Source organism: Alexandromys fortis, unplaced genomic scaffold, assembly GCF_014885135.2.
Source record: "Alexandromys fortis isolate MF-2015 unplaced genomic scaffold, M_Fortis_MF-2015_v1.1 scaffold_172, whole genome shotgun sequence".
NCBI classification, from domain to species: Eukaryota; Metazoa; Chordata; class Mammalia; order Rodentia; family Cricetidae; genus Alexandromys; species Alexandromys fortis.
Window position 1 is genome coordinate 1,114,842 of NW_026068061.1, and position 21,206 is coordinate 1,136,047.

The 21,206-nt window shown below is 34.7% G+C and overlaps 1 protein-coding gene across 4 annotated transcripts in view; it reads right to left on the bottom strand.

Annotated features, from left to right (window-relative positions):
• Nucleotides 1-21,206, bottom strand: part of Nbea (neurobeachin) — a 467,863-nt gene that overhangs the window by 313,808 nt on the left and 132,849 nt on the right. For all 4 annotated transcript variants that reach the window (XM_050120186.1, XM_050120187.1, XM_050120185.1 and 1 more), the window contains 5 exons: nucleotides 15,540-15,720; nucleotides 14,191-14,321; nucleotides 10,612-10,719; nucleotides 5,841-6,009; nucleotides 3,760-3,855 (listed from right to left, as the gene is read on the bottom strand). In XM_050120186.1, the coding sequence (XP_049976143.1) occupies nucleotides 3,760-3,855; nucleotides 5,841-6,009; nucleotides 10,612-10,719; nucleotides 14,191-14,321; nucleotides 15,540-15,720 (685 nt within the window). The remainder of the gene's footprint in view (nucleotides 1-3,759; nucleotides 3,856-5,840; nucleotides 6,010-10,611; nucleotides 10,720-14,190; nucleotides 14,322-15,539; nucleotides 15,721-21,206) is intronic.

Genomic DNA, 21,206 nt, shown 5'->3' on the forward strand with positions numbered 1-21,206 from the left:
GGGGAGGAGGCGGAAATCTTTTTTTTTCAATAAAAAAATTATATTTAAAAAAAAAGATATTTTTAAAAATGAGCAGAAACATGGGCAACAACAGAAGGGGCAGACAGAGTAGAAAATATCTTCTGAATAGCAATAAACAAACAAACAAGCAAATAATCAAAGTAAGAGAGAATAAACAACCAATAGAAAGAGAAAAATTCAAAATAGACGCAACTAAAAGAACTCTGTAACAATAACATAATAAAAACAACTTCTAACATGGTTATAGAATCTGAAAAGATATATTTAGAAATTAAAACGATGAAAAGTTGTTCATGACAAAATGCATATCATAATCAACTAGAAACAACAACTAAAACCACAATGAGCTATCACCTAGCTAGATGGAACGGTATAATCAAAATGATGAAGCACGACATCACACAGATAAAGAAACTCCACTGTTGCTGGCAATGTGAATTAGTCTAGGCATTGTAGATAAAGTAAGCAAGGTACGTCTAAATAAAAATAGATAAAGTAGGACCACCAAAGCCACCAGCAATTATGTCTAGGTTTTATGTACAAAGCAATGGAAATCAGTAATTCAAAGAGATATACAATGCTCTTCACAATGTTCAAGATGTGAAGTAAACAGAGGACTGTGTATATGTACCTCACAGAAAAGATGAGGTACATAGACACGATCAAATATTATTATTCAACCACAAAACACCAGTAAAACCCATTACTTGTGACAAAGTAGACAAAGTCAAGGGCACTGTCTAAAATGAGCTTATGAAAGCAGATGTGAATGGATGAATACCACATGTTCTCAATCCTACATGCAAGCGATGAAAGGAGACAGAGACAGAGACCCACATTGGAGCACCGGACTGAAATCTCAAGGTCCAAATCAGGAGCACCAGGAGAGAGAGCACGAGCAAGGAACTCAGGACCACGAGGGGTGCACCCAAACACTGAGACAAAGGGGATGTTCTATCGGGAACTCACCAAGGCCAACTGGCCTGGGTCTGAAAAAGCCTGGGTAAAAACCGGTCTCGCTGAACATAGCGGACAATGAGGACTACTGAGACCCCAAGAACAATGGAAATGGGTTTATGATCCTACTGCACCTATTGGATTTGTGGGAGCCTAGGCAGTTTGGATGCTCACCTCACTAGACCTGGATGGAGGTGGGTGGTCCTTGGACTTCCCACAGGGCAGGGAACCCTGAATGCTCTTTGGGCTGATGAGGGAGAGGGACTTGGTTGGGGGAGGGGGAGGAAAAGGGGAGGCGGCGGTGGGGAAGAAACAGAAATCTTTAATTAATTAATAAAGAAATAAATAAGTTAAAAAAAGAAAAAGACAATTCACTGGGTACTGAATGGAATTATTACTAGAGACAAGGAAGATGTTAGTCAAAGGGGACACAATTATAGAATTGTGTAGATATACTTTACAATATGATAACTAAAATTAATAGTGAGATACTGTTGTCATAAAATTTATGAAAATGTGTTTTAAGTATCCAATCAGTTCTAATGTTTATCACACAAATATGACTCAACTATCTAGTGAGTGGTAGCTGAGAAGTATGATGCAATCATTCTACACTGGATATAAATCTTAAAACAGCACACTCTACATCACATAATAAGAAATCAAACAAATCAGTCATATCACCCTCTGGAATACACATTCTAATAAACCATAAGCAGAAGAAAGAAGTAAGCAGACACTATGTTCAAGAGGACGGCAGTGAGGGAAGGGCTGCTGCAATTATATTTGTAACTTCCTTTTAGTACAGCACAGTCAAAGAAAATGGTTGAAACAAAGAACAGTATGGCAAAAGAAATACAATTTTTTAAAAAAGATTTATGTATCCATTGTTTTATGAGTGTATCTTTCTGAGTAAAATATATGGTCCAACACATGTATGTAAGCACTTGCAGAGCAGAAAAAAGTATCAGAGACATCTGCTTCTGTCTCCCAAGTGCTAGGTTTAAAGGTGTGCACCCACATGCCCAACTACATTCTAGCGTTCATGTTGTTCTTGATCCTAGCTACATGTGAAAATAGTGCCATTCTCCACTTGGAAACACACGGTTTATGAAAATGTTTTAGAACTTCACCAAAAAGCCAGTCCTCTTCATCTCCAAAAAGTAAAACCACACTGGTTTCCTATTCTGCAGAAAAACTAAGTGTTTACTTGCAGGTTCTGTTGTCACCAACAGGAATTTTCACTTGAATTTCACCAGGGCATTATTGCATACAACAGTAGTTAAGATCATTTTTGACTGGTAAAGACTGGTAGTTTACAACATTAACCTAAAAGTAATTATTTTTTATTATCATTACAAAGTATTCCAGATAAGCTAAATTGTTGCAGATGTGAAAATTTCTCAATGAGCATGGACATTCCAAAGCACACTCCGTAAATCTTGGCAATTACTCTACATGATTTTCAGTCACTTGGGAATATATTTCTTCACAAGACAAACCACATACAATGTTTATATTACTAATTTTCACAAAAAAATTTTCATTTCTCATAGTGTTAAAAAGCCCATTACCCCCAACCCTCAAAAATATAAGAACTCATCCAGGTGTGATAAAAAATACTTTGTTAGCACTGCTTGTTCTAAAGTTATCCTAGGACATTATTAGTTAGGTATGGGATATTTCCAACTATGGTTTCATCTGGGGCTCAGTGTCCTCAAAACTCAGTCCAACCGTCAGCAGACATCACTGCCTCCTCAGGTCAGGGTTCAATTTCCCATTTTTCTTGCTGGAGTTTAGCTGAGCAATGCTCTTAGCTCCTAAGCTGCTGTCAGGGGCTTGCTCACAATTCACAGTGTGTCTCTGAATTCCTCTTTTGCACCCTGGATTACCACTCTTACATATTAATGTGACTAACAGTGGGACTAATTACAGGAGGAAAACCAGCATGTTCAACACACCATGAGTTGTACAAGGTGGGCACACAAGGAAAATCTTGGGACCACTAGAGGGAGAGCTCTGCCTGACAAAACTCTTGTTCTTTAGCAACAAATGTTTTGTTAATAAGACCCAGAAACATCATCACTTTGGCTGCTGTATTTTTCATCTCTAACATTTTTTCATTATTTTTCTTTATGTGGGCTCATTCTCTCCTCACTGTGTTCACATTTCCATTACTTGAAGCAAGCCTTAAATACACTTATAATTACTGTGTTTTAATGTCTTCATTCATACCATTTATTGTTGCTTACAAATCTATTTCTGTTCAATGATTTTTTTCTGCTTATGCTTGCATTTTCCAGTATCTTAACATGCTTATTAATGGATTATTGGATGTTTAACAATTAATTTCATGCACTTTTTTATGCAAGACATTTTTGCATTCCTTTAAAGAATATTAAGACTATGTTCTGACTAGATGTCAAATAATTCATAGGCCAGTTTGTCCAGAGTTACTTTCAATCTTTTGTTTTTCCTAGTTAATCTGCAGGTTGCTACAGTTTAGCCTAACTTAAATACACTACTGTGGTATGACTGTTAACACCTAGTGTACATCAGCATAGTGAATATTAATATAATACATTAAGTACTCTTCATTTGAAGATATTAACCAAAAATATAATGGAATGCAAGAACAAAAGCTATACCTGGTTCTCAGTAGCAACATTATAGAAATAAAACACACCTTCTTTATATATTTATATTATACCATGAATATTTATTTTAAAAAACTCATGAAACAAAAATACCAAATGAGCAGTGAGACAATGTCAGTATTACCTTTGTAAAATGAGTGGGGAAAACTCTGCTCAGGCATTAGCTTGGCAAGGAGTCCATGATTCAAACTTGGATGAGGGATAGATGGTATGACCACAACTGTGGAGAAAATCATGGAGCCATATTTGAGGAGGAAAATGACAGTAATATAGTCCACACCAAAGACTCATGACATTTCTATATTACTGTAATAGGCACACAATACTAAAGAACACATCTCTGAGAGCGGGAAAAGGAACTTTAAGAGAAAGGAAGTAGGTGATAAACTCACCGAGTAGAGTACGATTAGCAACACACATAAAACATACACACAGACCAGAAAACTAGACTTAGAAGATTCACTATAATAGTGCTCATTTTATACATATAGGACACATACAGTAAAGTCTTCATGCTTTAATAGGACATCAGTTTGAATGGTAAACTGATGTTTAATTTGCATAATAAAATTAAAGTAATAGTGTAATAATGAAATGGTATGACCTGCAAAAAGAAAATCCTGGCTAAAATGTGATCCTTTATCTCTACAACAGCAAGAAAAAGCAAATGTGGTTATTTCCCTTAACAAGATACAGTGGTTTGACCATAAGTATCTACTCACTTTTATTACATCCATTTAAAAAGCAAATGTGTTGACTTAGTAAAGAATCCCATGTATAAATTAATCCAGTAGCATACCTACAGTATGCTACATTTTAGACGAATTTAACTACACTATTGTGGTATGACTGTTAATATTTAGTGTATGACAGAACAATGAATATTAACATAGTATATTAATCACCCACAATTTGAAGATGTTAATCCAAGAAATATAACGGAATGGAAGAGCAAAAGCTGTACATGGTTCACAAGAAATAGCCATTGAGTTATCAAGATTACAGTACAAACAACAGGAAAATATCTTGATGTAAACACTTAGTAGGAAATGCAAATGATTAGCTGCCACAAAACATATTTATAGTTCTCAAGTACAGTAGGCAAAATCAATTACTGGATCATGGTCTAAGAATGGACTTATGTGAGGAGAATTCTGAGTGTTTGTGAGAACACTCCGAGAAAACAAGAGTCTTTTCCCCTCAGTTTCTTCAAAACACAGACTTGTTCTTGGAACATGTTTTCGAGCTCCTTCCAAGTATAGCAGAGAGGAGTGCGTTTACTTCTGATTACTCATCATTGCTTGCTGCTGTTATTCAATCAAATGTTTAAACTATCTTTTATATGTCCCGATGGGAAAACATGATTTTGCCATGTGCAGCTTATCCTTGTGATTGTGCACAGCTTGACCTCACGAGAACTTTACTCATGTGATCGTCTCTTAACCCTTAGAGTATAAATTGGCTATCGCATGAGACTTTATTCTGCCTCATTCATCAGTGGCTCCATTTCCTCAGACACCACTGCCTTTAGAGCAGTGGCAGCTCCTGCAAGGTTAAGTGTCCTGCAAATGAGGCCAGTATAACCCAAGGTGGCTCACTGTTGTCTCTGATGTTACTTCTCCATAACTCTTTTAGTTACAACTACTTTGTATAAACTTTTTCCAACTTGTACAAAATTCAAAATCTTTGTTTGCCTATTACATAATTGATGTAATATTTAGATGTTGGATTAAGTGTTCACTTAGTAGCAAAAAGAGGAGGGGAGAGAGCAAAGAAGGGAGGGAGGGAATTTTTTAATTAGGCTGTAAAGATTGGTATTTTACCTTATTGTTACCTTGAGAATCTATATGAGAACCTCCTATTTTCATGCTCATTAAAGTTTCACAATAAATGTGTTGAAAAGCATGAGTCCACTGCATGGTAAATAATAGTATAACCAAATGATTTGTATTCTATTCACAAATGGGAAATAGTAACCACAAAGTTGCACTGACATATGAGAATGATAGCAAATATATACAGACATATCCAGTATATTTGTGTGGATCTACAAATACTGAACCAGCATCTCCACCAATGCTGTAAGTGTCTGACGCGTCTATGGGTAAGTACAGTTCAAACATGCATGCAGAAGTGTTAGTGAGAGAGCAGGAAAGAGATAAATCCTAGTGAAATGACAAGTAATGGGAACTAAATACTAAGTACCTGTACTTGTTGGCGAATTTATTTCTTGTCTGATGTTTCTACCTGGTTGGCTTCCAGTTCTCGCGGTCTCTCTCTGGGGCTCTAATATGTCCCGATACTTAGACACCATCAGAACAGAGATGAAGTAAACAACGGCCAGAGCTAAGAACTGTGCCTGCTTGCTATCATCCTGTGTAAAATGAAAAGACAGTTTGACACTCAAAAATTTTAAGATATAAACCCACACACTATAAGAAACTATTCTTGTTATTGGACTTTAAGCTTTGATTTAACAGGTGCTGGGAAGAAAGGTAGGGGAACAGCCCAGTAGTTAAAACACTTGCTCCTTTTACAGAGGACCAGAGCCAGTGCCAACTACCCACTTCTGGTGGGTCAAAATGATCTAAAACTCCATCTTCTGATCATCTGACATGCTCTCTGGCTTCTTTGGGCCAACACAGACACATTTATATCACCAATAAAAATAAAATGACCCTTCGGAGCCAGTGAAGATGGTTTAGTGGATAAAGACGCCTGCATTTGGTCCTAGGCATCCAGATGGTAACAGAAGACATTGTCCTCTGACCTTTGCCCATGCACTATGGCATGGGAGCATGTGTGAAGATGTTGTATGTAACACACACAGAAATATAAATATAAATTGAAAGAAAATTAAGAGTTGATAACTGAATTGCTTACTAACTACCATGTTAAAGATACACACAAGGGGCTGGAGAAATAGCTGAGTAGTTAGGAGCACCAGCTGCTCTTCCAGAGGTCCTGAGTTCAATTCTCAGCAACCACATGGTGGCTCACAAGCAACTGTAATGAGATCAGGCGCCCTCTTCTGGCCTGCAGGTACACACGCAGACAGAATACTATATGTAATAAATAGCTCTCTCAAAAATAAAAAAAGATACACACAAAACGCCTAAAAGGCTTCATCTGAGTTATAAGTTAAAATAATTTTAAAAGGTAACATAATAAGATTTTGTTCAATGCGCTACAAAACATCACCCTTTCTCTGACCATTTTAATCTATGAATTTCTTATAAAACATGCAGATAAAAAATTACTGTCCTGAATTTTTTAAGAAACACAAAGATTTAAGCATTATAAATAAGATAGATAGGTTAATAGAAAAAAACTGACAACTATAAAATATTCTACTACCTGAGCAAGAAGATATGTGGATTGAAGATGGCAGAGATAATATAGACAATGGCAATCATAAAATAAGAATTTCATGCAATCCCATTGTAAAACAGAATGTTATATGGTAATATGTGTGATGAATAATTAAAGTTCTGATTGCATTAACAGGTAAAAAGATGCAACAATCCAAGTTTTCTGGAAGGGAAAAAGAATTCTCAAATACTACATATATTTGAGGTGTTCATTTCCATAACTAACGATGAAATGGTGTTCTGCCAAGTACAGTAAAGCAAGAAAATGTCTGAAAATATAGGACAATAGTTTGGAGAGGCACTGAGGTCTCCTAGGAAAGAAAACATTGTAGCAGGCTTGTTTCCCAAAAATACCCTGAGCTGCCTATAGCCAAAAGCTGAAATAAGCATCTCTGGGAAAAATAACATGAAGGCTAAACTAGAAGACTTCTCAATACTCCTTGTTAGACCACATCTTGTAAACCTTTCATCAGGTTTTTTGGAAACTGGTGTTTCCAAACCAAAACACTGGAGAGGACAGAAATAAAAAAAAAAAAGAAAACTCATTTGATTCTAGTTAATTAATGAATAGTTTCTATATTTACTATGTCATTTAAGCAAAATTCTAATATGATTCAGAATTTATGTACATTTGTCAGAAAAAAACGACATCTATTTACTGGTGACTTGTTATGTTGAAAGAGATTTAGCATAGTAACAAAGAAAATGATAAAAATGATAGAATTTATTCTGAAGTATGGTAAATTTAATCTTCTACATGCTGTGAGTGACAAAAGCTTTACAGAGATACACATTTTATGAAGTATTTTAAGTGCATACTGCTATTATTTCTATGCAGAAGGACTAATACAAACAGAAGGGGGATACACACACACACACACAAACACACACACACACACACAAAACCCTAAACACTAAACTGTTATTACAAATAAAGTACAATTCAACTAACAAAAACTCCAGCCGAGCATAAAGTCACATACAGCCCAAGCTATAATAGACCCTATTTCCCACAATGCTTCTGTTCTACCACAGGAAATTCTGCTCCACGCAACTGGAGAACATTTAATAAATAAATGCAGAATAAATGAAAACAAGCTATGGTAGAAGCACCACTATGAACGGCAGTGGTAGCCAAATTAAAACATTTTCTTCCTAACTGGCATGTAAAGAGCTGTCTTTGCATCTAAATGTAGGACTGCAAGCAAGCACCTCTACAAGCTGCTGAGTCATCTAACTGACCGGATTGTTTTTAAGCAATGTTTTCATTTTACATAGCAAATTCTTCTCCTTCTATACGGGTAATATATACTTTCTTTCACTGCCCCCACACACCCTCAGAACTCCTTAGGAACACAATAATCACAATCTCTAAATTTAAATCTGAATATACACATATTTAGTCTATAATACTAAAAACGACATTATGAAAAGCAAAACAGCTGGGTAATCCTGGGGAAAGCACAAAAGCTCCTGCCTTGAAATTGCTGCCAAATACTCAATTATTTGTCCTCTGAAAGCACACAGTCTCTCTCTCTCTCTTTCTCTCTCTCTCTCTCTCTCTCTCTCTCTCTCTCTCTCTCTCTCTCTCTCTCTCTCACACACACACACACACAGAGACAGAGAAAGGTAATGTGCATATATAGATTTCCTAAAACCTAATCTGAGGTCTTATATATTTCAGAAACTAAAGAAACAAAATGTGACTGTTGTTTTATAAAAACTTTGAAAGTAAAGTAAAATTCTTAGCATTTACAAATACAATCAACTAACATACTAACAATTGCAAAAACACTTCCAAGGTCCCAGATTATTATATGTGAGAGATGCATTTACAATCAAGAAGTGCAGTGATCGAAAAGGACACTCTGACTCTACATGTGTGTTGTCAATCACATGCAGACCTGCCTGATCCTTATTGCTCAAGCATACTGTTGCATAACTTCAAGAATAGTTGCTAGTGTATTGGAAAGAGTTTTTTTCTTTTCCCTAAATGTATTAGTGAAGAACTACACAAAAGGTTGTCCAATTTATCCTTATATAGAATGATTACATAAAAGAGCCTGATTCCTCCACTCTTCCAGTGCTAAGCATTATCATTTAAGTTGTTAGTTCATTTAATACTGAAAATATTTCATCTTAATTTTCACTCTATTGTCTACTGATGATACTTTAATCACGCTGTTGAATTACATTATATATTTTGCATTTATTGCTTACATGTGTTATGTTTTCCTATTTATCTTTTGGGCTGTTCATTTTCCAAATGATTGATAAGAATCAACATTTTTCTATCATATATCCACAGCATGAAACATCACACCACATGGCTTAGTCTCAATGACATTGTAAACAACAAAGCACTCTATTTAACTGATTATTATATATACATTTCAAACATAGACTTCTTTAAATATTTCTTGAATCATTAACCATAATTAAAACAACAGGATCTAATCTGGATGGCTAATAATGCCTATATTTAAAACTGTTATTATTGCTTAATCTGCTGGGAAACACTGTATTCCTACATGAAATTCATGAAAAGGTCAATCTTATTTTTAGTTGTCTTGAGTAAGCAGTCACGGAGTAGAGAGTTCATTAACCCCTCCTTACATTATTTTTTTTTGAATGTTATTAAGCCTTCTCTAATTGAGATTCCTGCAGATGCCTTCATTTGTGAAAGTAGGGGCCAGTGAGAGGGTTCAATGGTAAAAGCTTTTACTGCTTAGCCTGGAAATCTGGGTATAATCCTTGCAACTCCTCAAAAAGGGAGAAGAATGGGCTCCACAAAGTTGTCCTAGAACCTCCACATATGCTCTGTGATATTGATAAGTCCCTTCAAATGCATCATGAGCACATATATTTACAATAATAAATAATTTTTAAATAAAAGAAAATATCCTCCCATTCCCAAAGGCAACTTACATTATTAATGCCTGATACAGTAACTTTTTATGTCTACTTAAAGGAACATTGAGAATAATGAAATATTCATTATATGGAAATGGAGTAAAGAATATAAAGGCAGGACCAGATGACCTAAGAGAAAGTCAAACATAAGGCTATCTCTAATCTTAGAATATAAAATAAATCTCAAAATTCCTTATCATTTGTGTAAGCAATAGTATATGTGTGTGTCTGCTTACCTTTGAGTGCGCATGTGAAGACATTGAGTGTCTTCTATCATTCTGTATTTTTTGAGGCAGAGGTTCTCACTGAATCTGAGAAACCTCACCTGCACCTCCAGCAATAGTGTTACAGAAGTGCAGCACCATGCCTAGATTCTATATAGGCCCAGAGGATCTGAATTCATGTCCTCGTGTTTCTGCAGCAGGAACTTTACCCAGTGAGCTATTTTCCCAGCTCTGTATGCATCCATACCATTTTTCAAAAGTAAACTATCAATAAGCTTTTGGAAAAAATAATGTCCAACTATTTTACTATCAGAAGAATGCAATATATCCAGACAACAAGACAGTTGGTAGCAATAGCAACTCTTTACAAATTTTACATTGATTAACAACAAATGACCATGCAAGTTGGTTGATATGGTTTGCTTTTTGTTTGTTTTTGCAAAGAAGTCAAGCAGATTTAAAACTTACCACATCTCGAAATACGACAGCACGAAGGCGATTGATATCAACGTCCTGAAGAAGTCTATCGGGATCCTTGATAGGAGAAAGATTACCTGGAACATTTTCTAAGGGAGTCTTGAAAACAAAAGAAAAATATTGATAAATACCATATTCTGGAAAATTATTGATAAGCATCATTTATAGTATTTTCTATATTAGGCTGATCTTCCCACACCATTTCCTGCCTCCTCACAGAGTTAGAAATTAGTGACAGCAAAACTGGGAGGAGTTTATTTTCTGCTCTCTGCTTGTCATGCTCTCTCTTCTCAGTGTTCTTATCTGCTATCAACACAGGTGCCTCTACGGTCTCGTAAGTGTAGGTAAGGCTGTGTAGGAAAAAAATGGTCTGGCCTTTTAGAAAGACTGAGTGCAAGTCTGTGGGTTAATGCTTGTTACTAAAATTCCCAGTTAATAATGCCTTTAATTCTGATGATTTATTCATCATGCATATACATGTATGAGATTAAAATATTGTTATGAAACATTATGCAATTACACATAAAATTACATATGATCAATTTTAAAAGGTAAGCTCTAAAATTAACTTAGTCATAGCTCACTATAGTAGATAGACATTAAAGAATATATCATTGAAAGGTTTTCTAGTTGAAGAAACAAAAATCTAAGGATTTTAGATAATATATTCATAACATAAATTAGAAAGTGTACCAAGTTACTTTGGCTAATTCTAGTGCTTTTTCAATTACTCAATGTACTAGAAATGCTTTGGAATAAACCTGACACTGTATGTATATAAAATGCAAATGTGTGCTTTGTGCAAAACAGGGATGTGCTTGCTGACCAACTACTACTTCCCTACAGCCACCACTGTGGTGTTTCACCCCTAAAGGAGGCTGTGAAGCTCCTGTGGAACATGGCATGGGAAAAGGTTTCCACTAAAATCATCAAGTATATCCATTCTATGTGAAATTGCAACTACTCTAAAATTCACCTAGATTACCTAAATGATAACCTAATGCTTTTAGCATGAGATAATTATGAAAAGTTGCATATAATTTATAGCATAGATCAATTTACAGCACAGAAATTAAACATTTTAATATGTGTACCATTTTACATTTTATAAAGAGTCCCTTAATCTCAGTTGACCTTGGAAAGGGTATGAGAGGACAAGTTTAAATTGCTGCTCCGTGTTTACACAATATGAAAATGAGGCTCTATGGAGATAGAGCATGCATGCAAGTGTGTCCACGTTTGTTCTAGAAAGTCATTCTACTAGATCAGAAATCAACTATGGTTTACTGTCTAAATAGCTGTGTATGAAATGCATGCATAAAACTCATTTTGATTCTCTGTACTGATGTACTTTGCTAACAAGTCAAATATTTTTCTAATAGTCCAGTATCACCACTTACTTACTTTTCATTGCCAGAGACACACTCACTAACACAACCAAACAACACAAATTTCTGTCTCACTGGGTATGCTGTCTACATAAAACAAGAACCACAATTTAGTTTGAGGATTCTAAAGACTTCCTGTTACCCACTGATGTTTATTTGGTAAGAAAAGTACAGGCTCCCTGGTTGATGATTCAGACTCTGTGAGTACCTATGAGCCAGGTTATTTGTTTTCTGAGTTTTCTTGTGATGTTCTTGACCCATCTAGCTCCTACAATCCACCTTCCCTCTCTTCAGCAGGATTCCCTGAGCTTGGCCTAATGTTTGGCTATGGGTTTCTGCTTCTGTTTCCTTCAGTTACTGAATGAAGGCTCTCTGATGACAACTGGGGTAGTTATCCATCTGCGACAGACATAAGCCTCCACATATTTCTCAGAGTTCTGTAGCTTGGTCTATTTGTGGGATTCCTAGCAGGAGCAGTCCCCATGCTTTGGCTGGTTTTTTAGAACCTATTCTTCATACTAAATGGCCTTGATTAACCTTAATATAAAAGGAGATACTTAATCTTACTGCAACTTCATATGCCATGCTTTGTTGATACCCACGGGAGTCTTGCCCATTTCTGAACAGAAACAGAGGAGTGGATTGGGGCAGCAGAAGAGAATGGGAGGAGATGAGGGAGGGGAAACTGCGGTTGAGATGTAAAATAATTAATTAAATTAAAAAAAGAAAGAAAGAAAGAAAGAAAGAAAGAAAGAAAGAAAGAAAGAAAGGGCATAGTCCAAGACCTAAGCCTCTCTCAAGCAGTTGACTAGTTACACTCTTCTAGTGTTAAGAGAAGCAAGGAGCATCAGTAACACCTGAATGTTCATCAACCCCAGGAACCTCTATGTACTTTAATACAGTATTTTTGCATTTTAATTAAACAATCTTCATTTAAGTTAAGATTCTCATTCACTTTAAGATACTAGATAATTAAGATATGGAAGACAAGAAAATTTGTCTCAGAATCTTCTATGCTAAGTAGCAGGAGCCAGAATACACCTCAAAAACATTTCTTTACAACCTACAGTACCACAAATGCTCTGAAGGCACAGAGATGTACAAGATATGGTCACCACCCTCTAGTAACTAGCCCTTTAATGTCTATGCAGTGATTATGAGCCAGACTGCTGACACAGTAATATTTCCCAAGCAATGAAGATCACTATGGGATCTTGTCAGCAGTAAAATAATATGTGGGTCATATTTCTATGACAGCAGTGAACAGGAAAAGATGCTATAGCACTGTAAATAACTAATAGACTTTATGCATGTGCAGTTGGCTTAGCAGAAACTATAGCAATACAGAGCCGTGAAACTTAGAAAACCAATCATGTTCTATGTTATGTCTTCAATTGTTGAGCAAAAAGTTACTGTGTCAATGCTGAACATTTAATTACAAGTGCAGTGAGTGATAAAGAGACATGTTGGTTTTATTGAAACTAAAGGAATTGTCTCTAGATGAGGGCACAACAATGGTATGAAAAAACTTTGTCCTGAGAAAGCAGCACATAAGATGACCTATATGAATACATTTAAGATATGTAAAAGAAAGGAAACATAATTCAAGATAAGGAAATTATACAGAAGTTTAAGAAGTCAAAATCTTTAGATGAGTTGATGAGGTCTATATGTATGAAAGGTCACAACCAAGAAAAGGTACTGTGGAGTTAAATACAGAGCAATCATACAAACCTTCAAAGTCACGAGTGTGCACGCGATGTCACGTGTCAGTTAAACACAAGAAGAGAATTAATTTGTAATTAAGTATTGCTAGTATATTTCAAACTACTATATACTATATCATTTGGTAAACAAATGATATACTATATACTATATCATATGATTTAAAAATGTTCTTTGCTCATAGACTGACCTCTGAAAATAGATATAACTATTTAAAGCAGAAATCTTCAGTGCTATGTGCCAATGCAATTTTTAAGACCCCTATCAGTAGAAATTACCTGTATCTTCTTTAATTACATACAAGTGAAAATCTTAGGAGGTTGGCTAACTTTGCAGATACAATCAAGAAGCAGAGAAGCCAGCATCAGGTCATCAAGCCTATGCCATTTTCTAGATCAAAATGCACTGTTCTCACAAATAAAAAGGACAGCATATTACAGAGGAAATGGTTGATTACCTTAGATGCTGCTGTGGCAGTCACACTTTGGGGAGCTTCCTGAGGTTTACTGCTTCCATGGGAAGATTTGCTTCCCCTGTCTCTCTGTCTCTGTCGACATTCTAAACAGTTTCTCACAGCTACACAACAAACTAAGAAACCAGAAAGGTATTAACATAAATTGTTGACATTGCTATATAGAAAAATGTTTTAAATTTTACTTTCTTTTCTTTATATTTACTTTTCTGCCACAGATACTTAGATAAATTTAAATTATGAAATATAATAATCAAGGTACAATACATATAAAATATATATTAATAAAATACTCAAGTACTCCTGGTTCAAAAAAAAAAAAAGATCACCACGACCTTTCAAACTCCAAAAATAAGTCTTCCTAATTCTATAATCCTCTATCAGTCACTATTACAAATGTTCTGTATCAGTAAAAATTTTTGCAACTTAAAAATGCTGAAGGATATTGCGAAGATGGTACAGTGGGTAAGAGCATTTGCTATACAGACATGGGTACCTGAGGACAAATCCTTTGAACCTATATAAAAGGTAGTTATCATCACTCGTACTTGTAATCCCAGTAATGTAAAAGGACACCGTAGCTCCAGGTGTAGTGAGAGACTCTATCAAAGGATTAAGTTAGAAATAATAGAGAAGGATACTGGACATCATCTTCTAAGTTTTACATATACATGCATTGGTAAGCATGCTCACATATATAAACATACATATATACATATGCTATACAAATCATACATACACACTTTAAAAATGTTTAGCAATAAGGCTCTGCCCTTACTTCACCTATCTTGATGACTCTCACAGCACACCTTTCTATTTCAGGCAGCATCCCCTCCGCCAGAAGAGCTATTTGCACAGCAGGAAGTTTACACTCCTTGTCAATAACAAGGAATCATTATTATAGGAAACATACAGATTTGGGGCTACCATTTCTCTCACTTCCTTCCTCCCTTTCTTTGGTAATTAATACTGGCCATTGGACTCATGCCTCTCCCATTCTCAATCAGGGCTCTGCTATACACCATATCCTCAGCTGTTTGCAGGCCAAGGACATAAACAAGGTTCTCTAATCTTCATTAAAATCACTTCAACGATAAGTACCAGTTTTACTGATTTCTAAATAATTCTAAATATGTTTGACTATATTTGAGGCAATAAATGAGTCCATGCAGTCTCCACTGGGAAGACACAAGGTTTTAAAACTGAGTAATCCTGAGGATTACAAGACAGTTACTAAGATGCAGGTTCACAACCTCAATCAGTGCTTTCTCTACCTCAGAGCGGCACAAGTCATTTTAATTACACAGTGTGGACCATTGCCTTGGCTTACTTACCTAGCCTTAGGCACTGTCTCATTAATCCTCCAGAAGACATGTTTTTTTCGGCTTCAATCTCACTAAAATTTAGAGAGCTGGCAAACACGAGGACATCAACCATAGCCATGAGGCGGCTGAGGAACGTCACTGCTGTCTCTGCTGACATGCCTTGTGTCACTTCAATGTTTTCCAGTTCAGTCTTTAAAAAAGGAGAGTTAATCTTGTTTCAAATTGGAAAAAAAATGGTACATGTTACATATAGTACAGGTGAAAAAGTTTGAAAAGTTTAAGTAAGAATATAAAGAATAAATTAATACTATCTATCACAAGACCTTGCCAAATTTTGTTTTCCAACCCACTATTCTTAAACAAAAAGCCCATTTTTAAAATGTACTAGTTTAAAATACTGTATTAGTTGAATAAGACTTCATATTATTTCACAAAGATATTTAGAGACAAACACACTTATCTTCTTATTCTTGTTTTAGTATAAAAGAGGTATAAAATTGACCTTTATTTTCTAAAATCGTCATCTCCATTTACAAATGGATGTGTTTTCCTTTCTTACAGACATAGTGCATAATGGGAAGAAAACACAGCAATTTTCTTTGGTAGCAAATGAGATGACTGTCAAACTATAATACATACTAATGACATCTGTTCTGAAACACTAAGGATTTTATGTATCCACTAAGACTAAAGTTGATATGATCAAAAGAATCAATCCTTTAGATTCCTCACTGATAAGCTATGAAACCCTCACTGTAGAAGGAGGAAGGAGCATTGTTAAGCTGAACGTTAGACTTTAGCTTAACTAAAATATTCCCTGTGATAAAATTGCTATTTCTTAGCTTTCAGAAGAAATATTAAAATTTATTTTGTTTTTTAGAATGTGTAATTCTGTAAGTTATGAGCAATTACATCATTTCTTTATTTTCATTCTGTATTAAGAACACTATAATTATTTTTATTTTCTTATAACTAGAATTTTCTTAGTGTCAGAAGGAGCAAGGAAAAGAGATACTTTGTAAATAAAAATGCACAAAGATTCTCACAATACACACACACTCTATACTGACTGCTCTCATCTTTAACCAAAGACTTTAGCCAAAAGTCAAGCTCATGGTGCATGGATGAACTAGATTCATGACTGTTCTCACACTGTCTTTGGAAATGCAGGTTCGTACCTGTTTGTGTTTTGTTCTTGACAAAGCATGAAATTAAGCTGTGACCACAGCTTAACAGTTATAAGAAAATAATCCATTTTAAGACTACTTTCAACTATTCTAGGATGAAACACTGGCCATCGATTAGATCAGTCAAAAAATTCTTAATACTCGTCAATAAATTCAGTGTATCTGCAGAGATGTTCTTAAATTCTTCCATTATTTTAAATTGTTGAAATGTTGAGAGTCCTACCTCACTGTATTACTGCTTTATTTTCCAGTTGAAATCTACAAATCTAACTATTGAAATATACTCTAATTTTAATAGTGAATAAGAAACAAATATTACTACATAATTATTCAATTGTCTATATAATTTGACAAATTCTACCAAATATTCTACCAAAATATCAAAATTAAAAGTAAAATGTTTTCTTAACATGAGTAATAACTTATAAAATAATTCTTATCCCATTCTGTTAATAATTATTTACATGGTATATAAGCAGCCTATGTTAAAATGCATTTAATATAATTCTTAATAAATCTAAATATATATATCTCATCCAATTTCCTATAATTGGAATTCAAATCTGATTGCACACAAGACTCTATTTACATTGTCTTCACTATATTATGATATTTATTGTTGTTATTAATAAAACAAATACATTGGTGTATTGAAAAATAATCCTTTTTATAAATTTTTAAAATACACAAAGATATGTCTGATTAAATGATGATATGAAAACTCAAAATATAACCAATTAAAATTTTCACAATTAAAAATAAAATTTAAAACTAAAAAACCTAAAAATTACTGCAAAAGTAATACTAACCTTAGAACCCTGGACATGCATTAGACAAAACAGACAACAGACCAAAAAAATACAAGAAAAAAGGAAATTATTAAAATTAAATGAAAATATATGTAAAATTGAAACACAAAATAACATTTTAAAATTATAGTTGATTATTTTATTAAAAACAAAATTCTCAGAATATCTATTTTATAAAGTACATAACTATGTTTAAGATTAAGTATGAAACATTTAAATTTAAATTTATTTTTGTTTGAATAACTGCCCCCAAATATACATGTGAGTATAGCAAATATAGGAGAATTAATGCAAATTCATTTTACATAACAAGTATCTAATGGATGGATACTGAAATATTTTAGAATGAACAAAGCATGACCCTGCTCAAACCTAACTTAGTTTGGACTTGAGCAGAAATGACTCAGGAAAATCAGTGCATTTCTTATACCAACGATCAAAACTTTATCTATAAGGAAATCATATTAATTTTCTCAAACAGTCACAGCCCTTCCTATACAAAACTAAAATATTTATTCCAGCACAACTGAAAATTCACTTTATGTGTCAGAAAATAACTCACTGATAAAACTATGGAATGCCTATCATATGAGCTTAGGTAGCTGCATACTACCTAAATTTAGGACATTGTTAAGAATCAGGTTTATATAATAAAAACATTATAGGCTTCCCCTACTCCCACAAAACTACAAAATTCAATTCTTTTGAATTTTTACAATAAATGTAAATATAAATTTGAAAACATGCCATTTTCATGGTATATTCACTGGGAAAATATATAAAAGAATCCTGAACTACCAATAGCTTTATTGTCAAAAGTCTCATGTTTTCCAACCCCATATCCTATTAATAAATGACTATAATTAAGACTGCCATCATGCTTGACACAGAAGATAAGGTTGTGATTGTGTAGTACATTTAAAAATGTATAATTAGAAATATAGATTGTTAATAGATAATCATAATAGTCAAGTTTGTAGTTATGTTGGTTAATATTTTCTAGATGTGCATAGATATATTTTAGATAGGCATTCTTCATATTTTTCAAAGACTATGGAATATGCTATTAAATATTTTAATAACTTAGGGCTTTTCATGACTATGAGACACGTCTGCTCCTGGCAGCACCAGCTACTTCAAGAGGAAGATGGGCATCGAAGAGGATCCTTATGGAGTTTGATAGCCATTTGGGCAAGAAACTGCTCTTGCCTGGACTAATGCATAAACTGGACACAGAGAACCCTCAGAGAGAGGACTACTGAACTTGCCTAAAGGTGAGATGACCTTTTGGGGTTCCTGATTCATGAAAGAGTCTGCAAGACATTTTTCAGGACAAGCAGATAGAGCCTGCCTTTGAAATTTCCTGCTTTGTGGAAATGTCTGCTGGAAACTATGGGCCTGTAGGCCGAAGATGGATGCCCCAACGGTACAGAGGAACTTTGGGTGACTGTCCAGGCAGCGATATGTCTCTGTCATTTCTAGAGTTTTGGATTTCTTGTTTGCTTAGGTAATAGTATATCTTTCTGGAGTCTTTGATGGAGTTAAAGAATAGTTAGTTATAGTTTTCCTTAGTTATGATATAGATTATTGTAATTTTTACTTGATAACTGTTTTGTTATATGTAATTTTGATCCATTAAAGTTAAAGCCTTCTTTTTTTTTGTTTAAACAGAAAAAGGGGAAGTGATGTGGGAGTGTCATATATCAATCTGTTGATTTCATTGGTTAATTAAATAAAGAAACTGCTTGCCCTGATAGGTTAAAACATAGGTGGGAGGAGTAAACAGGAGGAAGAGGAAGTGAGGTAAGACTCCTCCGACAGACTCGACAGCTCTGCTCTCTGGAGCAGAGGCCCTGCTTCGCTCTCCCAGGCAGCTCCGACCCAGGATGGACGTAGGCTAGAATCTTCCCGGTAAGTGCACCTTGGGGTGCTTACAAACATTATTAGAAATGGGCTAGTCCAGGTGCGAGAATTAGCCTAGAAGAGGCTAGATAGAAATGGGCCAAGCAGTCTTTAAATGAATACAGTTTGTGTGTTGTTATTTCGGGCATGAGCTAGCAGGCGGCCATGGTGCTGGGGACGCAGCCCCGCCGCTTCTATTTTAACATATAAATGAAATATTTTTATTTTACAAAGTATTTAAAAAACATTTATAGAGTGTTAAACCAGTTATACTGCATTTATCTACTACTTTATGAATAGAAATATTTGACATTAAAAATTTGAAGATTCTTAGTAATGTGTATATTTCAAACCTCTGCAAATTTTAATAGCTTATTACTAAGTTATTTTATAGAATGATCATTTCTGTTCTGCATAAGTTTAAAAACATTCTATGTTTATAATAAAGTAAATACAGTCTCTTTAAAATTTTCTGAATGAAAATTTATATGCTTCCACACAGAAAGCATTGTATTTAGTCTTTGAAGTATAGAAAAAGAAGCACCCTTCCTGTCCTGACATAAGAATGCAGTTTACCAGAATTTGGTTTACATCACTAGAGGAAAGTTGAGATGGGACAGAAGAGATGACAGATAAATGCTAGGCACCAGCCTTCTTCACATATCACTAACTGTAATGTTACTCCCGGATCACTTCCTTGGTTTGATTACTAAGTAATTCCACAAGACCCCATTGCTCATATGTCTTTTTCCCCCCACATTATTGATGATTTAATTATTCCATTTGCTCAAAACAATGTTTGCAGTCAAGTTCAGCACAAATGTAATTCCATTACAAAAACAAGCTGCAGTCTTCCATACATGCTTTTATATAGAGAAGTAAGCACAAAGGAAGTTTGTATAAAATCAGATATACTTAATAGATGGACCTCAAAATCCTTTTTTTTTTTTTTGGTTGTTAAAATATTTTTTTTATTTTAAACAATTCAATTTATTATAATATGCAACAAGATAACTAGATGACCCGGGGAGTGGTGGTTTTCAAACATACATATCATTATGTAATTCCTTGTTCCAAAAGCTCATTAACATAAGATTTTTCATTTTCTCATAATTGTATACAAATTTTATATCACATATACTAGATACCTATAATTTTTAGCATAAAGTATTTTTAAAAGCCTACCTATAAATTTTAAAATTTAGTACGTTTACCTAGCTATCTTTCTTTTTGTTTTGTTTTGTTTTTTCAAGACAGGGTTTCTCTGTAGCTTTGGAGTCTGCCCCCCCTGGAACTAGCTCTTGTGGACCAGGCTGCCTTCAAACTCACAGAGATCTTCCTGCCTCTGCCTACTGAGTGCTGGGATTAAAGATGTATACCACCACTCATATGTCCTTTTGCACTGCTCCCAAATTAGCCTGCTTGCCTGTAACTTGCTGGTTGAATTCATCAGGAACACATATATGTGTGCTAGGGGGAGGTATGAGAGGTTACAGTCTGTTGCAGTTAATATTCTAATTTTTATGCTATTCCGGTGGTCAGAATGAGAAAAAGAACCATGTAGGAAAATAATGTTACTGACAAAATAAAGTCTGGATCAGTTTGGAAGCATTCCTAAGTAAGCAACATATGCGTTAATAAATCACGGAATTCTGTGGCAAAGGCGTGTTCGAGGGTTTACAAGAGTTTCTTATGAGAAGCAGCAAGATGGGCCACATGGCAAGTGAAATTCTATATTCTTTCCCATCTAATCAAGTTACACTTAAATGGAGTCATTT